The 27,029-nt window shown below is 45.9% G+C and overlaps 1 protein-coding gene across 1 annotated transcript in view; it reads left to right on the top strand.

The window, feature by feature from the left end:
- The window catches only part of LOC126212782 (zinc finger protein ZIC 5-like), a 62,767-nt gene that overhangs the window by 23,715 nt on the left and 12,023 nt on the right, over nt 1-27,029 (top strand). The window contains exon 2 of the mRNA XM_049940186.1: nt 20,975-21,076. Coding sequence (XP_049796143.1) covers nt 20,975-21,076 — 102 coding nt within the window. The remainder of the gene's footprint in view (nt 1-20,974; nt 21,077-27,029) is intronic.

Raw genomic sequence — 27,029 nt, 5'->3', positions numbered from 1 at the left:
GAGAGGGGTTATGCAGGGGAAGAGTTATTTTTGTAAGAATTGTCTACCCTCACTGTGGGTAGTTGGCTTTCTTTTCTGACGAGTTGTGGGCAGCACTTGCGAGGCATCACGAATTCCTTCGTCATTCATTCTAAAACACACACACACACACACACACACACACACACGAAATATCATTCGTCTTTCATCATTTTAAAAATAAAAGTGTATCAAGATAAGTGTTTTAGGTAAGATTTAACAGATGGCAGAAGTGGGGGGGGTGACACGCAGTTTAGGGGGTACATGCTCTGATCACGAGAAAAGTACCTATTTTTTGAAGGAAACGCGTATTTCTGAAGATATAAGCACATATATGCACTGAATACCAAAAAATTTTTTTGTTTAAAAAATTATGTGTTACAGTCATATCTGATGCGCCCGTCACCAAAAAAGAACTTATTTTCATATGTATGCAAAAAAAAGATCAATTAACAGTCTCAAAAAATTTTTTTATCAAAAATGATGTATTGCATATGTATGCACGGAATTTAAAAAATTTTTTTTAGAAATGTCTAAATCACTGTCAGCAAAAAATGAGATTTTCGTGATTGAACATTTCTTTCTACAGTCCCTGCCAACGGAGCAGCGCCAAATTTCGCCATCTTTCCCTGTAGTTTTCTCCAGCTTCATCTCGTTGTATCCAACACAATTCCCATTTTCACACACCATGTCGTTCTTCAAAAGAACTTTTTGCCTAGCCCATTGTATACAGCTTTGGGTGTAACATGGTGTAAATCTTCCATTACAAAGTCACTCAAATCTGGAAAATTTCCCCCCCATTTTGGCGCACACAGTAATATACGATACTTGAAAACAGACAGCCCCAACAGAAAAATATAGGTTGTTGGGCGCACTGATCAAGATATATAACGGTGAGCAACATGGATATATACCATATGCAACAATATGCAAAGCCAACAATAGCTACCATGGTTAGGATGTATGAAACTGTAAGCATTACTGATGAGTAAAGAACTGTGTGAAGTAGAGTTGGGCAACACGATTCTCGTTCCCTATTCGATTCCTCCGATTCAATCTCACATTGCGAATCGATTCCTACGATTCGTTCACGATTCATTCTAGTCTGCGATGGCACGATTCTTACGGAATGCAAAAAGTTTTACTCACTAATGGCAGGACATGTCTGAAATTGTCAATGGGGTTAGAATCGAACTGTGTCATGATAACATATGCCTGAAATAGTTTATTTATGAGTAAACATGCATATGACGTTACAAGTGTGATTCTCGATTTATACGTGTAATGCCTTAATTGATGAAAGGTCACGTTCGATTTGATTGCTTTGTATTTCTTTATTTTAATCGTGTGTATTGGGAGCTGTGTACTCGCCGTATATCGTTTCTGTCATCACTAGTTCGTGTATTACTCGCGCAAACTAAGCTGACACTTGGCGGTGGCTCATGATAGCGACAGTAAATGGGAGACGCAGCCACTGCCAAGTGTCAGCTTGGTTTTCACGAGTAATATTACGGCCCACGAACTTCGTTTGTTCGTTCCGAGCTTCCTTTGTTCACACGCATCCTCCACTTGACTGCCATCTGGCGGTCAATCGGCATGATTCGGAAGTTGCCTACGAAGCATAGCGTACTAAGAATCGATGAATCGTTGGACCTTGGAATCGTCACGACTCGGAAACACGCGATCATTCTTACGATTCTTTTGAACGACGATTCGTCCGTATCACGATTCGATTCTTTATTTAGAGTCGTTCAAATGAACGACTCATTCACGAATCGCCACAACTCTAGTGTGAAGAAATATATTAAAGTGTCTGCAGCATATTGGCATAGCAACATGAATAAGTTGGTGAAAGCAGACAGTTCATTGATCTTTTTGTAGCCATATGAAAATTAGTACTTTTTTGGTATTCCGTACATATATATGCTTATATCTTCAGAAATTCTTCTTTCAAAAATAGGTACTTTAATCGTGACGAGCGCATGTACCCCCTAAACTGCATAAGTGCCGCTGGGGGGGGGGGGGGGTGATACTAGCTAATGTGTGATTGCGTTGAGGGGTAACGGTCAAAGGCAGATTGGGAACCACCGTTATAAAGGAATGCCGTTCGGTGTGATAATTTGCAGTTATCGTAAATTCAATGGCAATGAGAAGGTACCATTGTTTTTGCATTAAGTCTTTACAGCATTATTTCGACTAAATGTTCGCGGCAGCTAAGCTTTTTTGATTTTCAAAGTCAGCCTTCACTTAACTGGCGCTGTCGGCTAGTCGTCGACGTCCGCGTCGTCGGTGTGTAATCCTAGAGTGTACAGTCCAGTAACTGCTGTCGCTTCGGTGTTCCTCGTGTGGCAGCTGCCCGCTGCGAATGTAGCAGGAGTGCGCGACGTTCGTAGAATTATCTTCGTCGGCACATCTACACGCAGCTGCGAAACGTTACGTATTGCGACTTCATAATGTTCGTTAGCCGTTACTAGCGCAGTTTCCATTTTATCGTCTCCCGGTCGATCGTGTCTCGGCACATTTCACCGAACGACCGTCCACAGCGTGAGAGTTCGTGAAGTTGAAGTTGCTAGAAGGTCGAATTATAGAGTGCGCGGTATACGTCAGACAATCCGCACCGAGCGAGAGTTTACGACGCAGAAAAGCGTTATCATATTTCTCTTCAATTCTACAGGAAACACTCCGCGCTGTCTACAATCAAAAGAGTGCAGTTAATAGCGTTCCCGCAGCTTAGTGGCCTGTACACCAGGTTTACGTGCCGAATAGTAAGCTGTGCGACACACACGTGGTTGTTAATTCTAAAATCACAAAACGTATCACTGTTCAGACATTTACTTTACACCGGCCGCGTACACAAAACACAGTATATGGCACGCACACCGCACGACAGTTAAATTCGTGTGCTCGCTCTCGACTCTTTGTTGGCGTTTTTCACTGTCGACCTATCGATGTGGTTTTCCATGCCTCAGCCGCAGTCTGTTCATGCAGTCACGACACGCTCGGGTGCCGAAGCGACACTAGCGCGCCGAGCGGTGAGAAAGCAGGCAGTTTTCACGTAACTAACGAAGTACGTGTTGTATAGGGTGATTGTAATTAAACTTTAGTCACAGAACGTAGGAATAGATGGCGCTGTAAGCTTCATAATTTAATAGTGGTCGACTGCAAATGGCAAATGAATCGTACGATAATGCCTAAGGTGTATGTTTGACGTTAAACAAACTGTACTACTCGGCGTGCATGGGTGTACAGGTGTGCTACTGTTAGTTACGTAAGACCATCCACCACGGCAAGGTAATATCACATCGGATGGGAAAAATCGGTTTGTAATTTGCCGTGAGGCCAAAAACCGCATAAAAAGAATCACTCAAAATCAAATCGGATGAGGCCTATTAATTTCCGTGTGACTGGCGCAATACATGTTCAGTTTGCTGCCCACCGTTTTCTGCAACAAGTTGAAATCGAAAAGCAGCATGTTCCACAACTGATGGAAGTGTTTCCCGGGTCACGTTCAGAATGTGCTGCGCAATGCGTGCCTTCAATGCAGCTAAGTTTGCAATCGGAACACTGAACACGACATCTTTCAGATAGCACCACGGCCAGAAGTCACGCGGACAAAGGTCACGTGATCGGGACGGCCAGGCTGTGGGGAAATGGCGGCTGATAATTCTAGCGTTTCCGAAATGGCGCTTCGGCAGCTGCATAACTGGATTTGCAATGTGCGGAGGTGCGTCATCTTGCATAAAAACGATCCCATCCCCTCATCCACTTTGTTGGAGAGCTGGAATGACGCGTTTTGTGCGAAAGACACACATGGCGGTTCACCAGTGACGGTACAGGTAGCAGGACCTGAAGCACCTGTCTCTTCCAAAAAATATGGCCCTACGATACTTTCATTTATCGCGAATCTCTTGCCCAACGTAAAGTCCCGAGCGACTGGAAAAAAGCGCAGGTGACGCCTGTATATAAGAAGGGTAGAAGGACGGATCCTCAAAATTACAGACCAATATCCTTATCATCGGTTTGTTGCAGGATTCTCGAACATATTCTCAGTTCGAATATAATCAATTTCCTTGCAGAGAAGTTGCTGTCAATGCATCAGCAAGGCTTTATAAATCATCGCTCCTGCGGAACGCAACTCGCCCTTTTTTCACATGATATCTTGCGAACCGTGGATGAAGGGTAACAGACGGATGCCATATTCCTCGACTTCCGGAAAGCGTTTGACTCGGTGCCCCACTGCACACTCCTAACTAAGGTACGAGCATATGGGATTGGTTCCCAAGTATGTGAGTGGCTCGAAGACTTCTTAAGTAATAGAACCCAGTACTTTGTCGTCGATGGTGAGTGTTCATCGGAGGTGAGGGTATCATCTGGAGTGCCCCAGGGAAGTGTGGTAGGTCCGCTGTTGTTTTCTATCTACTTAAATGATCTTTTGCATAGGGTGGATACCAATGTGCGGCTGTTTGCTGATGATGCTGTGGTGTAGGGGAAGGTGTCGTCGTTGAGTGACTGTAGGAGGATACGAGATGACTTGGATAGGATTTGTGATTAGTGTAAAGAATGGCAGCTAACTCCAAAACACACATAAATGTAAATTAAAGCAGATGAATAGGAAAAAGAATCCCGTAATGTTTGAATACTCCGTTAGTAGTGTAGCGCTCGACACAGTCACGTCGATTAAACATTTGGGCGTAACATTGCAGAGCAATACGAAGTGGGACAAGCATGTAATGGCAGTTGTGGGGAAGGCGGATAGTCGTCTTCGGTTCATTGGTAGAATTTTGGGAAGATGTGGTTCATCTGTAAAGGAGACCGCTTATAAAACACTAATACGACCTATTCTCGAGTACTGCTCGAGCGTTGGGGATCCCTATCAGGTCGGATTGAGGGAGGACATAGAAGCAATTCAGAGGCGGGCTGCTAGATTTGTTACTGGTAGGTTTGATCATCACGCGAGTGTTACGGAAATGCTTCAGGAACTCGGGTGGGAGTCTCTAGAGGAAAGGAGGCGTTCTTTTCTTGAATCGCTACTGAGGAAATTTAGAGAACCAGCAGCATTTGAGGCTGACTGCAGTCACAATTTTAATGTCGCCAACTCATATTTCGCGGAAAGACCACAAAGATAAGATAAGAGAGATTAGGGCTCGTACAGAGGCATATAGGCAAGTCATTTTCCCCTCGTTCTGTTTGGGAGTGGAACAGGGAGAGAAGACGCTAGTTGTGGTACGAGGTACCCTCCGCCACGCACCGTATGGTGGATTGCGGAGTATGTATGTAGATGTAGATGTACCTTCTTCTCCTCATGCTTTGTTATTTTTCTTCAACCTGTTAGTTTTGCTAACGGTTTCTTTTTCCTTTTGTCTTGGTTTTTGCGAACTTGTGTGTCAGTAATTACTGTTTTAGTTGGACATTTGCTATAGCAAGTCTGCAGTGACGTGTTTTCATTTGCAGGTGATGACAGCAACTTGGAAAGCGGAGTCGCTGCGAGCGCCAGCAGACATGTGAGTACACTCTTAGTGCAGTGTTGTTTAGTTTAGTTTAGTGTAGTGTAGTGTAGTGTAGTCCTGTGTGGTGGGCCATGTGTTAAGCAGCCACCGACTACCGCCCGGCGCTCTGGCCTCTTCGTAGGACTGTAGTAGCTGACGAACCGGTTTTATTCGATTTTTCTCTGTTTATTGGAATTTGGCCATATAGGCATACATAACATTTACATAATATCTAGTATGCACGTCGTTAATTTCTATTTACAGAAATTACGGTACGAGTTGATGACTGACGCACGACACCCCTGGGAATTACTAAATAATTATACCGTAGTAATACAAATTAGCAACATACATTATGTAAACGTATCATGGCCACTGTATATCTACACTCAGGCTCATAAAATAAGGATAATTGCAGAATCTGTTGGCACACAACGCGGCACTACACAAAACTGGCGCTAATAGCATAGGCACATAGGGAACACACACGACACACATCTGTAAGTCTACATCTAGATCTACATGGATACTCCGCAAACCGCATTTAAGTGCCTGGCAGAGGGTTTATCGAACCACCTTCACAATTCTCTATTATTCGAATCTCGTATAGCGCGCGGGAAGAATGAACACCTACATCTTTGCGTACGAGCTCCCTTATTTTATCTTGGCGATGGTCCCTCCCTATGTAGGTCGGAGTCATGAAAATATTTTCGCATTCGGAGGAGAAAGTTGGCGATTGGAATTTCGTGAGAAGATTCCGTCGCAACAAAAAACGCCTTTCTTCTAATTATTTTCAGCCCAAATCCCGTATCATTTCTGTGACACTCTCTCGCTTATTTCTCGATAATACAAAACGTGCTGCCTTTCTTTGAACTTTTTCGATGTACTCAGTCAGTCCTATCTGGTAAGGATTCCACACCGCGCAGCAGTATTCTAAAAGAGGACGGACAAGCGTAGTGTAGGCAATCTCCTTAGTAGGTCTGTTACATTTTCTAAGTGTTCTGCCAGTGAAACGCAGTCTTTGGTTAGCATTTCCCACAACATGTTCTATGTGTTCCTTCCAAATTAAGTTGTTCGTAATTTTAATACCTAGGTGTTTAGTTGAATTTACGGCTTTTAGATTAGACTGATTTATCGTGTAACCGAAGTTTAACGAGTTCCTTTTAGTGCTCCACGGTATTGGTGATAAGTTGAGAAAACCGTCCCGAAACACACGTGCTACAAAACGCCACTGTTTCCTTCGCATGTACCCCGACATCAGTATGGGATGTACACAGGCCGCACAACGGGTTGTCATACTCTGGATCAGGTGGTCGAGCAGTTGCCGGGGTGTAGCCCCCCATTCTCGCACCACTGCCCGTCGGAGCTCCTGAAGTGTCCTATGGGTTTGAAGGCGAGCAGCGATATGTCGACCGAGAGCATCCCAGACGTGCTCGATGGGGTTTAGGTCTGGAGAACAGGCAGGCCACTCCATTCGCCTGGTATCTTCTGATTTAAGGTACTCCTCCACGACGCCAGCTCGGTGGGGCCGTGCGTTATCACCCGTCAGGAGGAAGGTGGGACCCACTGCATCCCAGAAAACGCAGATATACTGGTGCGAAATGACGTCCCGATACACCTGACCTGTTACAGTTCCTCTGTCAAAGACATGCAGGGGTGTACATGCACCAATCATAATCCCACCTCACACCATCAAACCACGACCTCCATGCAGGTTCCTTTCAAGGACAAGTTGATATCTGGTTCCTTGTTCACGCAAGATGAAAACCCGTCGAGGATCACTGTTCGGACTAAACCTGGACTCGTCCGTGAACGTAACCTGGGACCACTGTTCCAATGACCATGTACTGTGTTCTTGACACCGGGCTTTACGGGCTCTCCTGTGACCTGGGGTCAGTGGAATGCACCTTGCAGGTCTCCGGGCGAATAAACCGTGTCTGTTCAGTCGTCTGTAGACTGTGTGTCTGGAGACAACTGTTCCAGTGGCTGCGGTAAGGTCCCGTGTAAGACTACCTACAGTACTCCTTGGCCATCTGCGGGCACTGATGGTGAGATATCGGTCTTCTTGTGGTGTTGTACACTGTGGACGTCCCGTACTGTAGCGCCTGGACACGTTTCCCGTCTGCTGGAATCGTTGCCATAATCTTGAGATCACACTTTGTGGCAAACGGAGGGCCCCTGCTACGACCTGCTGTGTGTGACCAGCCTCCAGTCGCCGTAGTATTCTACCCCCCATAACGTCGTCGATATATGCAGCGACACACCTCTGCGTATGTGGACTGCTGCCAGCGCCACCGTGCGACGACCGCAGGTCAAATGCACCTCATGCTCATACCCCGAGGTGATTTAAACCCGCAAACCGCCCACCAGAGCGTTGTTTCGCCACATGTCAGCATTATCCTTATTAGGATGGGTGTAGATTGTCACGTGAGACATACCCTGTAAGGCAAAACAAAACGACGCATCGCGAAGGAGTTGTTCAGATTTGTCACAACTTGATATTCGTACGGGCATGGGCGGAAAATGCACAATTGTAAACTTTGGCGACCGATGGATGAATGTACAACGGTGCGGCACAATTTCACCGTGCAGCTGGTAAAGATAGTAAGCATGGGGCATGTGGATACTCAGTCGGGCAGTTGGTGTGCAGCAGCTGCGCGATGCGACCTCAGCCGCAGTTTCGGCAGGTGGCTAGGTTGGCGTGTGGCGGATGCGAAAAACCGTCGGCACACGGAACGTGCTGTCTAACGTTAAAGGTGAGCGTGCCAAGTTCAACGTGCTGCTGAACGCTCGTGCACACGGTACGTGGGCCCCGACGTGGTATACGCGATCGCAACGCACTCCAGCGGCAGTCGAGGGATGTTCCTAGTAGTTCGTAAATCACACTGTTTACTCAACGGGCGCGCCTAAAAACGCACATTTCCTCCAACCTCCACGAAAAGGAAAGTACCATGTCCAATCAATAGGGACACAGGCTTACAAAAGTTCCATTACAAACAATCCGGTGCGAATGTGGAATACTTCTCTGCGTAAGATAAACATTATTTCATCATTCCGACATTTTAGTAAAACCCCGAGGTCGGTCTTAACTTCATCACTGTTCCTACCCAGTGGCAGAATCTTTGCAACATGTGAATTACGAAGCGTAAAAGATAAAGGAGCGTAATGTATTTATACAAGTAGCGCAAGCTGTCCTGTAGATTAAGCCAATCAAACAGTCAGCCCTCAAAAAAGGTGAACTTATGTTTACATAACATCAAATATTATAGTATATAGTTATATTAAAGTAATAATAAAGTATCAAAAGCCAATAAAAACGCGAATCTTAGGGGAAAAAAATTTGGAAAGGGCAAACAGCGAACCACCTCCCCATCAAACATCTTTAAAGCGGACAGTGATGGTAGTCATTACGCTACACCAATAACAGACTCATAACGTCTAATCATAGTATATTAGCTCCTGCAGAAAACCTTAATCGTAGATACAGGGTGTTTCAAAAATGACCGGTATATTTGAAACGGCAATAAAAACTAAACGAGCAGCGATAGAAATACACCGTTTGTTGCAATATGCTTGGGACAACAGTACATTTTCAGGCGGACAAACTTTCGAAATTACAGTAGTTACAATTTTCAACAACAGATGGCGCTGCGGTCTGGGAAACTCTATAGTACGATATTTTCCACATATCCACCATGCGTAGCAATAATATGGCGTAGTCTCTGAATGAAATTACCCGAAACCTTTGACAACGTGTCTGGCGGAATGGCTTCACATGCAGATGAGATGTACTGCTTCAGCTGTTCAATTGTTTCTGGATTCTGGCGGTACACCTGGTCTTTCAAGTGTCCCCACAGAAAGAAGTCACAGGGGTTCATGCCTGGCGAATAGGGAGGCCAATCCACGCCGCCTCCTGTATGTTTCGGATAGCCCAAAGCAATCACACGATCATCGAAATATTCATTCAGGAAATTAAAGACGTCGGCCGTGCGATGTGGCCGGGCACCATCTTGCATAAACCAAGAGGTGTTCGCAGTGTCGTCTAAGGCAGTCTGTACCGCCACAAATTCACGAAGAATGTCCAGATAGCGTGATGCGGTAATCGTTTCGGATCTTAAAAATGGGCCAACGATTCCTTTGGAAGAAATGGCGGCCCAGACCAGTACTTTTTGAGGATGCAGGGACGATGGGACTGCAACATGGGGCTTTTCGGTTCCCCGTATGCGCCAGTTCTGTTTATTGACGAAGCCGTCCAGGTAAAAATAAGCTTCGTCAGTAAACCAAATGCTGCCCACATGCATATCGCCGTCATCAATCCTGTGCACTATACCGTTAGCGAATGTCTCTCGTGCAGCAATGGTAGCGGCGCTGAGGGGTTGCCGCGTTTGAATTTTGTACGGATAGAGGTGTAAACTCCAGCGCACGAGACGATACGTGGACGTTGGCGTCATTTGGACCGCAGCTGCAACACGGCGAACGGAAACCCGAGGCCGCTGTCGGATCACCTGCTGCACTAGCTGCGCGTTGCCCTCTGTGGTTGCCGTACGCGGTCGCCCTACCTTTCCAGCACGTTCATCCGTCACGTTCCCAGTCCGTTGAAATTTTTCAAACAGATCCTTTATTGTATCGCTTTTCGGTCCTTTGATTACATTAAACCTCCGTTGAAAACTTCGTCTTGTTGCAACAACACTGTGTTCTAGGCGGTGGAATTCCAACACCAGAAAAATCCTCTGTTCTAAGGAATAAACCATGTTGTCCACAGCACACTTGCACGTTGTGAACAGCACACGCTTACAGCAGAAAGACGACGTACAGAATGGCGCACCCACAGACTGCGTTGTCTTCTATATCGTTCACATCACTTGCAGCGCCATCTGTTGTTGAAAATTGTAACTACTGTAATTTCGAAAGTTTGTCCGCCTGAAAATGTACTGTTGTCCCAAGCATATTGCAACAAACGGTGTATTTCTGTCGCTGCTCGTTTAGTTTTTATTGCCGTTTCAAATATACCGGTCATTTTTGAAACACCCTGTATGTTACTAATTGAAATTTAATTATAACAAATTGTACCAAGAACTATGCGTTTTGGGTGGATCTTCAGTGTGTCGCTCGCTTGAAATAGCCTACTCTCACAATACGCAAGTTACAATAATTCTTTTGCCAGGAATGTGATGTTTATCATTATTTTATTGGAACGAATCACACAGCTAACAACGGGTTTTCCAGTGATTCTCAATTTGCTGGTGTTCAGAAACGACATATACACGTATAGGCTTGAAGTGAATGCCAATATGGCGGCTCACAACTCTGTACTGAAGGGAGACGGCGTGCGTGTGACGTAGGTGGCGTTGTGCCATCTTATTGGTCGACGCTCAGACGCACGCTCAGAATATCTGACATGCCAGATATTGCTCTGCACGTTGGGAAAGACTCCCGAACGTGCTATTCCACGCTAAGACGTCAGAAACTCGGCACGCTCAACGCTCAACGTTCGGATGCACGGTCCGTGTGCCGGCGGCTTTACCATAGGCCGTGTTACGTGCGGCCTCTACGGGGTCTGCTCTCGACTCTGTCCATCTCCGTGGCCACGCTGCGAATGAGACTCGAGTGCCTGGCGGAGGGTTCATCGAACCACCTTTACAATAATTCTCTGTTATTCCAGTCTCGAACAGCGCGCTGGAAAGAGGAACACCTATACCTTTCACTGCGAGCACCGATTTCCCTTATTTTATTGTGACGGTCGTTTCTCCGCTATGGAGGTCGGTGTCAACAAAATATTTTCGCATTCGGAGGAGAAAGATGGGGTCTGAAATTTCGTGAGAGGATTCCGCCGCAACGAGAAACGCCTTTGTTTCAATGATGTTTGATGTGGTCTACCAAGACAAGTACAGGGATAGCGTACCAAGAGAGACAAGAAAGGAGGCATGAAGGGCGCCAAAAACAGAAATAACAATCATCTATTTATTGCACCATTACACACGCACATCATGATACGTGAGACATTATAATTCCCATACTCAATCAATAAACAATATGTATCACAAAGGGCACACACAATGGAGTTTAATAAATTGCAATGGCACATCAACTCCGCTAAGAGCAACAGTGTGCATAATGAGGGCGGAACAATTTTACCAATGTAAGAAGTTAAAAAAAAATACTAGCATACAATTAACTGAAATGCGTTGAAGGAAATGTTTATGAGAATAACACGACGGGGCTGCGAGGGAGGAGGCAACACAACACTTAACTCAGGGGCACCAAAACAAAGAACGAACACCAGGCCGCGCCGACAACGGACTCGTAAGGCACGCAGCTACTCTCTGCGCTGCGGTTCCGCGCGTTCCACCCAAGTAACAGCTACCCGAAACATTTAAATACTTGGAACACTACACCAGTGATCGGCAAATTAAAAAATACCATTAACATGACATAAAAATACAATAATTTAAGAAAGTCACATCATATGACTATGAGCTTAACGTCTTGCGGTAATGGACAGATTAAATTTCTCAGTACGCAAGTTGCAATTAAGGCAATAAGAATTAAATCATTTAACTGATAATGTTACTTTAAAATAATATACAGCAGAGGACCAAGAATGGCCCGATCAGTACTACCCAGTGAAGCAGTTCACACAAATTGTGCTCCACGGTTCCGAGCACACAGCCCCATACAAAATGCGACACAACCACAGCCACCCGGCGTACTACCAGAACCACCAGGCAGTAAACCAAAATCGTACTGAGCCAAAACAAGGACCGACCTTCAAAATAACGAGACCTAGTCCGGACCGGACAACAGGCCAAATCCCGTCCACAGCTCGTGGTCGTGCGGTAGCGTTCTCGCTTCCCGCGCCCGGGTTCCCGGGTTCGATTCCCGGCGGGGTCAGGGATTTTCTCTGCCTCGTGATGACTGGGTGTTGTGTGCTGTCCTTAGGTTAGTTAGGTTCAAGTAGTTCTAAGTTCTAGGGGACTGACCACCATAGATGTTAAGTCCCGTAGTGCTCAGAGCCATTTGAAGACCAAATGCCGGGAAATCCATAAGAAACCTCAGCCAACTTAATACCAAAACAACAATTTATGAACAATGTGCAAAACACGAGACCTCTCAGTCCAAAGGCCTCCGTTTAGTCGCGAAGGTGGCTCCGACCCGCCTACTGAGGTGCCAAGCGTCGTACGGAGTGCCGAATCAAGCTTAACCTTCGTTGGCGGAAAGCGGAAGCACCACAAGACATAATAAACTCCAATCTAACTGCGCGAGGCAAACTCTAAGGAGTGCCACTCGCCACTCTATGCACTAGAAGATCAGACGTAAGGCACCAAGACTAACGCAATTCCATCACCAGCGTCTGGTAGAGCGCGGAGAGCAGCGTACCCCGTCGATATACACTCACGGGACGGTAAACGAGGATAGCAATCCCAGCGACGGAGAGACAAGACGACGAAATGGCATCCCGCCGCACATAGAAGGTATTTCAAACTCAGGCTCGACAAACTACAACAGGCGAGATTTTGCTCCCCTAGCGAATCAAGGTAAACGGCACACCGCGCCGCCGTCCACACTATTAAGGGGCTCCGGAACGCCCTATACTTGCAATGTTAAAATAACGCTTATAAATTACATCTTACCTCACAAAGTATTTGAGGTAGGAAGTTGAACTTTTTACAGATTATTTATTGGAATATGGGCTACAACTTAACACAGGGATTTTACAAAATTTTAGTTCAGTTATTAAAGATGATTTTTTTTTTCAATTGAAATGAAAATTCACAACATATGCCTGGTTTGCCTCAAAATTATCAGAAACTCGAAACATTTTCGTAAATTTTAAATGGGCATGTTTTTGTACAGATTTATTGCGAACGCCCTGTGATTGAAAAAAAAATCCGCCTTTATATGTTGCGCAAGATGTTGCAAAAATTATTGCTTTGTTTGTTTTTACGATAATTACCACTACGGTTCTTGTTTATAATTATTATGTGTATAAAAACTAAATGCTTCGCAATCGACTTTGTTATTCTGATTAAAAACCCAATGGTTCCCCTCACATAATTTACAATTAACAATGGAAAACCCACCGCCATGAAGTGTGTTGTCGCACAAAAAGAAAATAATTTTTATTCAATAATGTGACTAATTTGTTAAAGATAATGTAGGTTTGCAAAACTTCCTGAATAATTGGTGGAATAACGAAAATGAGATGAAAAAAAGTGCCAGAGGAGGAATTGAACCCGAGACCTCTGGCGTAATACTCCGAGGCCTAAACATCTACGCCAGACGGCGGCTCGGCAGTGGACTAACATTTTATACTCATAAGGCACCTAAGAAACTTCAGATCGATTTTCCGCGGGATTTTCCGGGTAGTGCGTCCTAATACTTTAACCACGTGGGGTGTTAGGGGTCATCTTTCACGACACAAAATTTCGGACAAGTCCCCGACCCCACGGTCGTGCCGTCTCCTAGTAAGCCCCGGCCACCGAGCCAACACGGAAACAACCGCCTAACGCCAAAGCGCCATCTGAGTGAAAACTCGGCACTAGGATCGATACGGACTTGGAAATAAGCGAGCACCGCAACAATCTCCACCCCAAAATCGTGCCTCATTACCGTGGCATTTCTCCTCTGATTCTCGATAATACAAAACGTGCTGCCCTTCTTTGGACTTTCTCGACGTACTCCGTCAGTCCTATCTGGTAAGGATCCCACACCGCGCTTCAGTATGGACGGACGAGCGTAGTGTAGGCGATACTGCTGCACTCTGGCGGCCTCTCTGCGTATGCGCGTGCACCGCCTCTTCTGGCCGACACACCACTCAATCTCTGTTCTGTCTGTTCGTCCAAATTTGGCGGCGACGTGAAGTCACTGAATGGGGAGGGGACGGGGGCTCTATGACTTGAACATGGACTATGTGATCAAAAGCATCCTGACATAGTGGGCTACGACAAGAGGACAAAATAGCAGAGAAAAGAAAGAGAAATAAAGAAAATGGAAAGGACACTCAGAATCAACGAGATTGTGGAATTGAAATGTGTCGTCGTGGTATGGTTGACAAGAAAGTCACGTGTAAATCAACGTTGTTTGCTTATTTAAGTATCATTATCCCATCCAATATGAAAGCTACGTAAACAGAATTTTGTATCAGTAATAAAATACTGCTTGCGCATACATAGAACCACATTATTGAGCAATGTGTTCGATGTTTTGAGCTGGAGCATGTCGTATGTTCTTAAATTATTAGGAGAAAAAAGCGACATGCAGAAAAACATTTTTGTAAAATATGCACAAAGCAAGAAATTGACAAATGGCGCTGGTCTACTCTTTCAACAAGTTAATAATTGAAAGAATAAAACTTATTTTGACCTTTTCTTTTAATCGTGTCCAAGTATAGTGTAATAATTACACGTAATTCCGTAAGTAAGATAAAAATAAATATTCGCTCCACTACCTATTCCACAGTTTTTAAATTTTTTTCACACGGAGATTATTCCAATAGCTATTGAAGTTATTCAGTTATTAAATTTCAAAATACTAGCGAAAGCTACAGGCTTTGAGGTCCAGGTTCCCTTGACAGAACTGTTTCTGGAATGGATTTTGGAAAGATCGGCTGTCAAGGAGAAATTACGGATCTGTCACGTCACCAACAACTTTAATCTTTCTGAAATTAAGAGCTTATTTAAGCCATACGGACACAGATTCTGACTCAATTATTTTAAGATAATTCCTCGTCCTCAGAACCAACGGCCTTGTACACATCTAATAAGATGTACCTCTGTCTATGTTAAACACTTCAGATAACTCAAATGCACGATAAGCAATAATTTCTCGAGTATCAAATGCCTTTAGACCTGCTAGAGTGTCTACTTTAAGACCACATACACACATCAAAAAAGTTTTGCATCTTCAATAAAGTAAAATAAATCATCGTTTTTATACATACATCAAAAAAGTTTTGCATCACCCCAGTTCCCAGAACTCCTGAAGATAAAGGTTCACTGTGGATGTTGTATCACAGACACAGACCCTCTGAGTGTTCAAAGATGTCACTAAACCCGTCCATTAGCGCCTATTAGACGGAGGGGGTCCGACAGCCGATCAGTTGCAGTCATTCCACCAGGAAGGAGGTACGCGGTTCGTTTTGTCAGTAGTTCAACCGTGCGTAGAAGGTCGATACCGCGGTTCGATCGCGTCTGCATTGTTACTTTGTGCCAGGAAGGGCTCTCAACAATCGAAGTGTCCAGGCGTCTCGGAATGAACCAAAGCGATGTTGTTTGGACACGGAGGAGATACAGAGAGACAGGAACTGTCGATGACATGCCTCGCTCAGGCCGTCCGAGGGCTGCTACTGCAGTGGATGACCGCTACCTACGGAGTATGGCTCGGAGGAATCCTGACAGTCTGTTGTGTGATGTCCTTAGGTTAGTTAGGTTTAAGTAGTTCTAAATTCTAGGGGACTGATGACCACAGATGTTAAGTCCCATAGTGCTGGGAGCCACTCCTGACAGCAACGCCACCACGTTGAATAATGCTTTTCGCGCACCCACAGGACGTCGTGTTACGACTCAAACTGTGCGCAACAGGCTGCGCGATGCGCAACTTCACTCCCCAAGTCCGTGGGGAGGTCCATCTTTGCAACCAGGACACCGTGCAGCGCGGCACAGATGGGCCCAACAACATGCCGAATGGACCGCTCAGGATTGGCACCACGTTCTCTTGTACGATGAGCGTCGCATATGCCTACCACGAGATAATCATCAGATACGTGTTTGGAGGCAACCCGGTCAGGCTGAAGGCGTTATAGAAACTGTCCAGTGGGTGCAGCAAGGTGCAGGTTCCCTGCTGTTGCGGGGTGGCGTTATGTGGGGCCGAAGTGCAGCGCTGGTGGTCACGGAAGGCGCCGTAACGGCTGTACCATACGTCAATACCGTCCTTCGAGCGACAGTGCAATCATATCGGCGAAGCATTCGTCTTCGTGGATGACAATTCGGACCCCCCGTCTTGTGAATGACTTCCTTCAGAATAACGACATCGCTGCACTGCAGTAGCCAGCATGTTATCCAGACATGAACCCTATCGAACATGCCTGGGACAGATTGAAAAAGCTGTTTATGGACGACGTGACCCACCAACCACGTCCACTGTTCAAAGTGCCGTCAGTCCGAAGAAGAGGAGACCGAGACGTGCAACGAATGGCACCCCAAACCATCACGCCGGGTGATACGCCACTATGGCGATGACGAATACACGCTTCCAATGTGCGTTCACTGCGATGTCGCCAAACACGGATGAGACCATCGTGATGCTGTAAACAGGACCCGGATTGATGCGAAAAAATGACGTTTTGCCATTCGTGCGCCCAGGTTCGTCGTCGAGTACACCATCGCAGGCGCTCCTGTCTGTGATGCAGCGTCAAGGGTAACCGCAGCCACGGTCTCCGAGCTGATAGTCGGTGCTGCTGCAAACGTCGTCGAACTGTTCGTGCAGATGGTTGTCGTCTTGCAGACGTCCCCATCTGTTGACTCAGGGATCGAGACGTGGCTGCACGATCCGTTACAACCGTGCGGATAAGATGCCTGTCATCTCGACTGCTAGTGATACGAGGCCGTTGGGATCCAGCACGGTGTTCCGTATCACTCTACTGAACCCACCGATTCCATATTCTGCTAACAGTCATTGGATCTCGACCACCGCGAGCAGCAATGTCGCGATACGATAAACCGCAATCACGATAGGCTACAATCCGGTTTTTATCAAAGTCGGAAACGTGATGGTACGCATTACTCCTCCTTACGCGAGGCATCAAAACAACGTTTCACCAGGCAACGCCGGTCAACTGCTGTCTGTGTATGAGAAATCGGTTGGAAACGTTCCTCACGTCAGCACGTTGTAGGTGTCGCCACCGGCGCCAACCTTGTGTGAATGCTCTGAAAAGCTAATCTTTTGCATATGCACAGCATCTTCTTCCTGTCGGTTAAATTTCGCGTCTGTAGCACGTCATCTTCGTGGTGTAGCAATTTTAATGTCCAGTAGTGTAAACAAATGCTTGGCGCTCCGGCTGGTGGGTGGGTGGTGATGTGTTGCGTGGCCGGTGTGCAGGTGATGGCGGAATCGTCTCTCGGGAGGTGCAGCCGGCGCAAGCCCGCCGCCCCCTGGCGCAGCCGTCCGCCGCAGGCGGGCGCCGACGACGCCGACGTCGACTGGCCGCTGGGAGACACCGCTTCCAGGCTGCAGGTGAGTGGCCGCCCGCCGACTGCTCCTACCTGCCTACCCAGCTGCCCAGCTGCCCAGCTACCTGCTGCTGGTGTCCGCGAGCTGCGACTCTCTGGGTGCCCCCTCCCCCTTCTACCCCCCCTCCCCCCACAGACCTTGCGTGGTGGCCCACCCTGGCTGCTGCCCTTTCCACATTTTTATTCTCCTTATTCTTTTTCATTTCTTGGTTTTAAGGCATCGTTACTTAATATCCGTCTTGATTGCAATTTCTTTTTTTATTCAGATGACCGGTTTCGGTTCATTCAGAACCATCTTCAGATCTGTAAAAATAATGATACTAATTTACTATTTCAAGGAAGCAAATCTTTTTCATCCTATCTAATCAACATCAAATGTACCAGAACGTACCTGATATTTCAGTTTCAGGAGTAACCCGTCCAAATCCAGCAACTTTCACATGCTACGTCACATAAAACTGGTTGGCAGAGTGCACGTCATTTATATTAATTACAACACTATTACCGACAGGTGGCGTCTGGTACATTTGTTACATTCCATTTGCACATACTGTATTCAGTAGACCTTTTTTATATTAAAAAGTACTTAATTAAAATATGTTGATGTCAAGGTTAAAATCTGTAATTTTCAAAATTAAAAAACAGTAAAATTATCATTTTTATACGATCTAAAAAGCATAGGGCGATTTATATATCTATGGTGCTGGTGTGAACTTGTTTTCCTCTACGGTCTGCTTAACCTTGACATGTACATATTTTAATTAACTACTTTTTAATATAAAAAAGATCTACTGAATACAGTATGTGCAAATGGAATGTAACAAATGTACCAGACGCCACCTGTCGGTAATACTGTTGTAATTAATATAAATGACGTGCAGTCTGCCAACCAATTTTATGTGACGTAGCATGTGAAAGTTGTTGGATTTGGACGGGTTACTCCTGTAATGAAATATCAGGTACGTTCTGGTACATTTGATGTTGATTAGATAGGATGAAAAAGATTTGCTTCCGTGAAATATTAAATTAGTATCATTATTTTTACAGATCTGAAGATGGTTCTGAATGAACCGAAACCGGTCATATGAATAAAAAAAAATTTTTTTTTGAATCAAGACGGATTTTAAGTAACATTATAAAATCACTGATTGCTGTTATCCCATAAGACATTATGTCTGTTTTTGTTACGGCCTCGTCTTGACTGATCTTTCCTGTGCTTTAGCTCTCTCTTTTTTTTTTTATTGTGGTAGTTAGCTTTTCACGAATTGCCTTTCGTCTCCTTCCTTTGGCCACTACTCGTGGTGGGCCACCTAACTGATGAAGAGAGTGATGGCCTTTCAATTTTGTCCCCTTTCACTCGAACTGCAGCGGACAGGGTCGGAAAACTATGACAAATACTGGCACTGCTCGTGACCGACTCCACTGACACGCGTGGGGATGTAGCACTCTCCTCTATACTGCGTGTCCACAGATATGAAAGAAACGATCATTTAAAGCAAGAGACAATGCCTTGTTCCACATGGTAAGAGAGGCAGAACACATTCCATTTACATTTGTTTCTGCGCTCGCGGTACGGACGTATATCTCTATCCCATCCAATTTCTTTGGTATTTTTCTCGGGGCCCACTCTACCTCGTTGCTTACATCTTTCTTCGGGATGTCTTTCTTCTGTTAAGCCTCTCCCTGAACCATGCGGTGCAGTGCGAGGGATTGTTTTGTTTATTTATAACATCCAATATGCTTCATTGCAATATTTCTGGTAATTGTTTTGGCGCAGCTCTCCATGCTACTCTATCCTGTGCAAGCTTCTTCATCTCCCAGTACCTACTCCGTGGAACCTACATCCTTCTGAATCTCCTTGATATATTCATCTCTTGGTCTCCCTCTACGATTTTTACCCTCCAAGCTGCCCTCCAATACTAAATTGGTGATCCCTCGATGCCTCAGTTCATGTCCTACCAAACGATCCCTTCGTCTAGTCAAGTTGTGCCACAAACATCTCTTCTCCGCAATCCTATTCAATACCACCTCATTAGTTACGTGATCTACCCATCTAATCTTCAGCATTCTTGTGTAACACCACATTTCAAAAGCTTCTATTCTGTTCTTGCCCAAACTGGTTACGGTCCATGTTTCACTTCCATACATGGCTACAATCTACGTTTTATATCTCCTCTACTTCGACCATCATCACTTATTTTGATCTACTACATTAAGTGTCTCCTTCCCTAATCTAATTCCCTCAGCATCACCTGATTTAATTCGATTACATTCCATTATCCTCGTTTTGCTTTGGTTGATGCTCATCATATAAGCTCCTTTCAAGACACTGTCCATTTCGTTCAACTGGTCTACCGAGTCCTTTGCTGTCTCTGACAGAATTACAATGTCATCGGCACCACATAGTGTAATGTTCGTGCGTGCGTAATACAGTCAATGGTGGGTGGCAATTTTAAGTGATCAGAAATGACCCGTGAGAAATTTCAAAAGAAGCCGTATGTTCAAAAGTAAAAGTGAATGTTCGCAATAGTACTTACATAACATGGCTTTCATAAATAACTTTAAGCAAGGGAAATCTCATCTTGTTATCAGAGCAATGCATATAACAATCGTGTTATCTTAGCTTCGTTTCTGCAATCTGAATAACACAAAACAATGCTACGCACTTTCCTGCTTTCTCGAGTCTCTCGACATTCCAGAAAAACAGGCAAATAATTTCCTTAGCTTCTCTCTACATGGCTGCATCAAAAATATTCAAACACGAATTCTGTCTCGATCTGATCCCACGCTTAAAAGGGTATTTCTTGCGCATTTTCCAAATTACATATGCTACTAAATATTGCGTGTATCGCTGCGCGGGGGTAGCCGCGCGGTCTCAGGCGCCTTGCGCGGTCCCGCGTGACTCCCCCCGTCTTCGGAGGTTCGAGTCCTCGACTGTGTGTTGCCTTAGCGTAAGTTAGGTTAAGTAGTGTGTAAGCCTAGGGACCGATGACCTCATCAGTTTGGTCCCATAAGATGTTGCCACAAATTTCCAAATTTTCCAGCTAGCGCTCTCAGGCAGTGGCTGTGTGCCGGCACAAAGATATTCTAGCAGTAGTCAGATATTACGCGGGTACACGGTTCTGCTGTGTGTGAGCTACGCTTGTCAATACTTACGTAAGACAGAGTGAGCAAAATGACGCGCATACCGGGCTGTAGTAGGGCTGCCTCAGCCCTTGTGTTGTGTTGTGTGCTGTGCCGTAGTCGAGTCTTCCCCGTGTGTCCAGGCGGGGCTGCCGGACGCCTTCGACCTGTCGGCACCGTCGACGTCTTCGTCGTCGGCGCCCACCACCCCCGTCGGCGGCCGTAAGTCGCAGGCGGGCGCGCGCCGCCAGAGCGCCGGGGGCGGCAGGAGGGGCGGGTCCCCGGCGGCGGCGAGGGCGGGGGCGGCGCCGCCCCCAGGCACCCAGTTCCTGCCCGGCTTCCCGGGGATGTGGCCAGGCCCTGACGGTGAGTCGACGCTCTCGTATTCATCATCATCATCATCATCATCATCATCATCATTTATCGTCCGTAGATGAGAAGGGATAGATGATACAGTGGTAAGACAGAGATTTATGAACCAGGTTTTAAATTGTAAGACATTTCCAGGGGCAGATGTGGACTCTGACCACAATCCATTGGTTATGAACTGTAGATTAAAACTGAAGAAACTGCAAAAAGGTGGAAATTTAAGGAGATGGGGCCTGCATAAACTGAAAGAACCAGAGGTTGTAGAGAGTTTCAGGGAGAGCATAAGGGAACAATTGACAGGAATGGGGGAAAGAAATACAGTAGAAGAAGAATGGGTAGCTCTGAGGGATGAAGTAGTGAAGGCAGCAGAGGATCAAGTAGGTCAAAAGACGAGGGCTAGTAGAACTCCTTGGGTAACAGAAGAAATATTGACTTCAATTGATGATAGGAGAAGATATAAAAATGCAGTAAATGAAGCAGGCAAAAAAGGAATACAAACGTCTCAAAAATGAGTTCGACAGGAAGTGCAAAATGGCTAAGCAGGGATGGCTAGAGGACAAATGTAAGGATGTAGAGGCTTATCTCACTAGGGGTAAGATAGATACTGCCTACAGGAGAATTAAAGACACCTTTGGAGATAAGAGAACGACTTGTATGAATATCAAGAGCTCAGATGGCAACCCAGTTCTAAGCAAAGAAGGGAAGGCAGAAAGGTGGAAGGAGTATATAGAGGGTTTATACAAGGGCGATGTTCTTGAGGACAATATTATGGAAATGGAAGAGGATGTAGATGAAGACGAAATGGGAGATATGATACTGCGTGAAGAGTTTGACAGAGCACTGAAAGACCTGAGTCGAAACAAGGCCCCGGGAGTAGACAACATTCCATTAGAACTACTGACGGCCTTGCGAGAGCCAATCTTGACAAAACTCTACCATCTGGCGAGCAAAATGTATGAGACAGGCGAAATAGCCTCAGACTTCAAGAAGAATATAATAATGCCAATCCCAAAGAAAGCAGATGTTGACAGATGTGAAAATTACCGAACTATCAGTTTAATAAGTCACAGCTGCAGAATACTAACGCGAATTCTTTACAGACGAATGCAAAAACTGGTAGAAGCCGACCTCGGCGAAGATCAGTTTGGATTCCGCAGAAATGTTAGTACACGTGAGGCAATACTGACCCTACGACTTATCTTAGAAAATAGATTAAGGAAAGGCAAACCTACATTTCTGGCATTTGTAGACTTAGAAAAAGCTTTTGTCAATGTTGACTGGAATACTCTCTTTCAAATTCTAAAGGTGGCAGGGGTAAAATACAGGGAGCGAAAGGCTATTTACAATTTGTACAGAAAACAGATGGCACTTACAAGAGTCAAGGGGCACGAAATGGAAGAAGTGGTTGGGAAGGGAGTGAGACGGGGTTGTAGCGTCTCCCCGATGCTATTCAGTCTGTGTATTGAGCAAGCAGTAAAGGAAACAAAAGAAAAATTCGGAGTAGGTATTAAAATCCATGGAGAAGAAATAAAAACTTCGAGGTTCGCCGATGAGATTGTAGTTCTGTCAGAGACAGCAAAGGACTTGGAGGGGCAGTTGAACGGAATGGACAGTGTCTTGAAAGGAGGATATAAGATGAACATCAACAAAAGCAAAACGAGGATAATGGAATGTAGTCAAATTAAATCGGGTGATGCTGAGGGAATTGGATTAGGAAATGAGACACTTAAAGTAGTAAATGAGTTTTGCTATTTGGGGAGCAAAATAACTGATGATGGTCGAAGTAGAGAGGATATAAAATGTAGACTGGCAATGGCAGGGAAAGCGTTTCTGAAGAAGAGAAATTTGTTAACATCGAGTATAGATTTAAGTGTCAGGAAGTCGTTTCTGAAAGTATTTGTATGGAGTGTAGCCATGTATGGAAGTGAAACATGGACGATAAAGAGTTTGGAGAAGAAGAGAATAGAAGCTTTCGAAATGTGGTGCTACAGAAGAATGCTGAAGATTAGATGGGTAGATCACATAACTAATGAGGAAGTACTGAATAGGATTGGGGAGAAGAGAAGTTTGTGGCACAACTTGACAAGAAGGAGGGATCGGTTGGTAGGACATGTTCTGAGGCATCAAGGGATCACCAATTTAGTATTGGAGGGCAGCTGGGAGGGTAAAAATCGTAGAGGGAGACCAAGAGATGAATATACTGAGCAGATTCAGAAGGATGCAGGTTGCAGTAGGTACTGGGAGATGAAGAAGCTTGCACAGGATAGAGTAGCATGGAGAGCTGCATCAAACCAGTCTCTGGACTGAAGACCACAACAAGAACAACAACAACAGACGACAAGAATGCACCCGACGGCAAGCATTTCTACATTTACGAGCTGTGTTTAAAAAATATCCCTAACTTTTCCACTGCGTGTGCTTATGTGTTCAAGTGGTAGAACGAAGTTGATCGGTCATTGTCGCTCTCTCTGATCTGTTCTGGGTATGGAATACTAAAATATATGACACGCACGACGCAGCCGGCCCAGATGGATATAAATTGTCGGAAGTGTGACATTTAATGTGGCGTCGGCGGCTTCTGCACCGTTCCGAAATGCCTCGTAAACACGGAAGAGGGCCGGCCTCTGTGGCCGAGCGGTTCTAGGCGCTACGGTCGCAGGTTCGAATGCTGCCTCGGGCATGGACGTGTGTGATGTCCTTGGGTTAGTTAGGTTTAAGTAGTTCTAAGTTCTAGGGGCCTGATAACCTTAGAAGTTAAGTGGTTCAAATGGCTCTGAGCACTACGGAACTTCTGAGGTCATCAGTCGCCTAGAACTTGGAACTACGTAAACCTAACTAACCTAAGGACATCACACACGTCCATGCCCGAGGCAGGATTCGAACCTGCGACCGTAGCGGTGGCGCGGTTTCGGACTGAAGCGCCTAGAACCGCTCGGCCACCCTGGGCGGCTTAGAAGTTAAGTGGCATAGTGCTCGGAGCCATTTGAACCATTTTTTGCTTCGTATTGAGTCACTCAGTGTGACGTCTAGCACATTCATATTCGCACTCGGACCGTCGCACACAGTGAAAGCGACGCTGCGCCGAGTAGTGGGCGGCCGTGGTGTCGGCGTAACTCTATAAAATTCCTCGTAACTCTGCTACCAGTTACACTGGTGATTTTCTACGTACGATTGAAGAACGCTGCCAAGTGACTACGCCGCATTAAATGTCGCGATTTCGACAGATCTGCCGTTGCGAAACGGAATTTGCCTGAGGTCCATCTACCTACCGGGACTCTTCATCATCATAGAAGCCTTTGAGAATCAGAGTATTTAACAACAGCTTTGAGAGAATCGGTGGCTACACCATCGGAGTGGGCCTGGGTGCTGAAACGGGACAGGGGAATCGGCCGATGCAGCCACCACCAAACGCAGCCAGCATCTGCTCTTCCGCCTCAGAGGTCAACGTAATCTCCCGCTGTCAGACGGAAGTGCCGTCACTTCGCGAAGTCTCCACGGCGTAAGTCGATGAACCAAGTGAAGCACACGTCGGTTTACCTGAAACCTACTGACGGGGTTGACTGAGGAAGTCGTGTAGAGCTCGAGATGGTGCACAGATCTTACGCAGCGAGAACTGACTGAAGAGTTCATTCCCCGCAAAAAAAATTAAACCTGCCGGGACAGCAGCCATTCCCCACTCGTTTACCATAAGTAAAGCGACGCACCGCAGTTAAATGAAGGCGGAACGGGCCTCAAACCGGGTTCTTCCTAAGAACAGGAGTTTTCGACAGCGCTAACAGTGCACGGCGTCTTGGGGTCGGGACGCATTTGTGTGGTTTGGCGGAAACTGAAAGTGCAAGCGCATAGACCAGGGACGGGCAAACGTTGCACGCGGCTCATGAGCGCACAGCGCTGCACGTGTGCTGGTCGCGTGCAGCCGTCGACAGGGGCAGTGGCGACAGCCGGCAGGTTGCCGCAGTGTAGTTCCAGGCTAAGCTGCGGACGTCGAAGCAAAGCGACCACTACGTACTGAACGTTGTATCTGAAGTACCGGAAAATGCAGAGTGAATCAAGGAAGCGCAGAAGTGGAGATTTGCTATCTTTTAAAAAGGAATGGGAGAATCATTTTTTCTTTGTGCAAAAACGTGAAAATTCGAAATTTTTAATATGCGGCAGTATCAATAGAAGTTTAGTATTGAAGGCCATTATAATAAATTTCACAAGGACGAGTACAATTTATTGTCGGATTCTGAGCGGATGGGGAATTGACTGAGCTTAAGAAGACCGATCTGACGATACCAGATGAGTCTGTCGTAGTTGGCCGGCCGGAGTGGCCGAGCGGTTCTAGGCACTACAGTCTGGAACCGCGCGACCGCTATGGTCGCAGGTTCGAATCCTGCCTCGGGCACGGATGTGTGTGATGTCCTTAGGTTAGTTAGGTTTAAGTAGTTCTAAGTTCTAGGGGACTGATGACCACAGCAGTTAAGTCCCATAGTGCTCAGAGCCATTTGAATTTGTCGTAGTTGCTGTTGTCACGAGAGATCTGCGACTTTCTCTCGTCATCTCTCTCATCTAACTGATTTAACATTTTATGGAGCACTGTTTTCAAGTTTTCAGGACGACAACAATAATAGCCCAGCGGTATGTGCAAGTTATAAGACTGCGCTTAATATAGCGAGAGCTGGAAAACCATTTGCTGAATTAATAAGTCTCGGTTAAGAGCAAACATCAGTGATGAAAATTTACGTAACTGTTTGTGTTTGTATGTAGAAATTTTGTTCCAGATATTAAACGTATAGTAAACTCCACCTGTGATAATTAAATAACACGTATCGTAGCTAATAGGTACTCTTTCAAACCATGATTTCCTTCAAGCACTCCTACTAACCTTATAGATTCACTCAATAAAGCAAGCTAGGAAACAAAACGCATTGCAGAGGAAGGAGCGGACAGAAGGTATGGTGGGGATGGGAGGTAAGCGGGTGGCCAGCTTGCCCCTGTGTGCACGCGGAACACCTGTTAACTGAACACGTGCAAGTGCACCGCACACGTGCAGGATTCCTGCCCGCCCCTGGCATACACTGTTCTCTCCGCAAGTACAAGGCGTGCCCACACGGTAACGCACCGCTGTTTTCTTTTTCCACACCCGACAGCAATGCTACGAATGCGAAACGTTAACGCATGTATTAGTTCAAGTCTCCCGGGCGAGCGCGCCAAGTTTGCGTCATTTCCTACAGATGGCGTAGCTGCAGGACAGTTACAAAATGGCGTTTGTAGGCGACGCACGTTAGAAGCAACCTGCAGTCTTTGAATTTCTCACTGCAGAGAAAGAAACTGTGGGGAATATTCACAAACGCTTGTGCAAAGTCTGTGGAGCACCTGCTGTCCACAGTAGTACAGCTAGTCGCTGCGCACGGAGGGTGACGTCATCAGAAGGCGGTTCGGCGGAGCTCCACGATTCCCCGCGGCCGTCACACCCACACCTGATCTAGCCCCCCTCCGACTCCCAGTTGTCTGGGCCGCTAAAGGATGCCATTCGTGGAGGACATTTTGAGGACGATGAGGAGGTGATCCGGACAGCGAAACACTGGCTGCGCCACCGGGACAAGGATTGGTACGGACAGGGGGCATACACGACCTTGTTTCGCGCTGGAGGAACGCCATACAGCGGGATGGAGGTTACGTGCAAAAATAGGGTGTCCAGATGAAACACTATTCTTTCTTGTGTGTAAATCTCGTGATGTTCAATAAAGAATTGTTTAAGAAAAAAATGCGGTGCATTGATTTCTGGGCAACCCTCGAGCTTTATTCGAAAGCAGTTTTCCGA

This window comes from Schistocerca nitens, chromosome 11 (assembly GCF_023898315.1).
Source record: "Schistocerca nitens isolate TAMUIC-IGC-003100 chromosome 11, iqSchNite1.1, whole genome shotgun sequence".
Taxonomy (NCBI): Eukaryota; Metazoa; Arthropoda; class Insecta; order Orthoptera; family Acrididae; genus Schistocerca; species Schistocerca nitens.
This window is presented reverse-complemented; position numbering and strand designations above follow the sequence as displayed.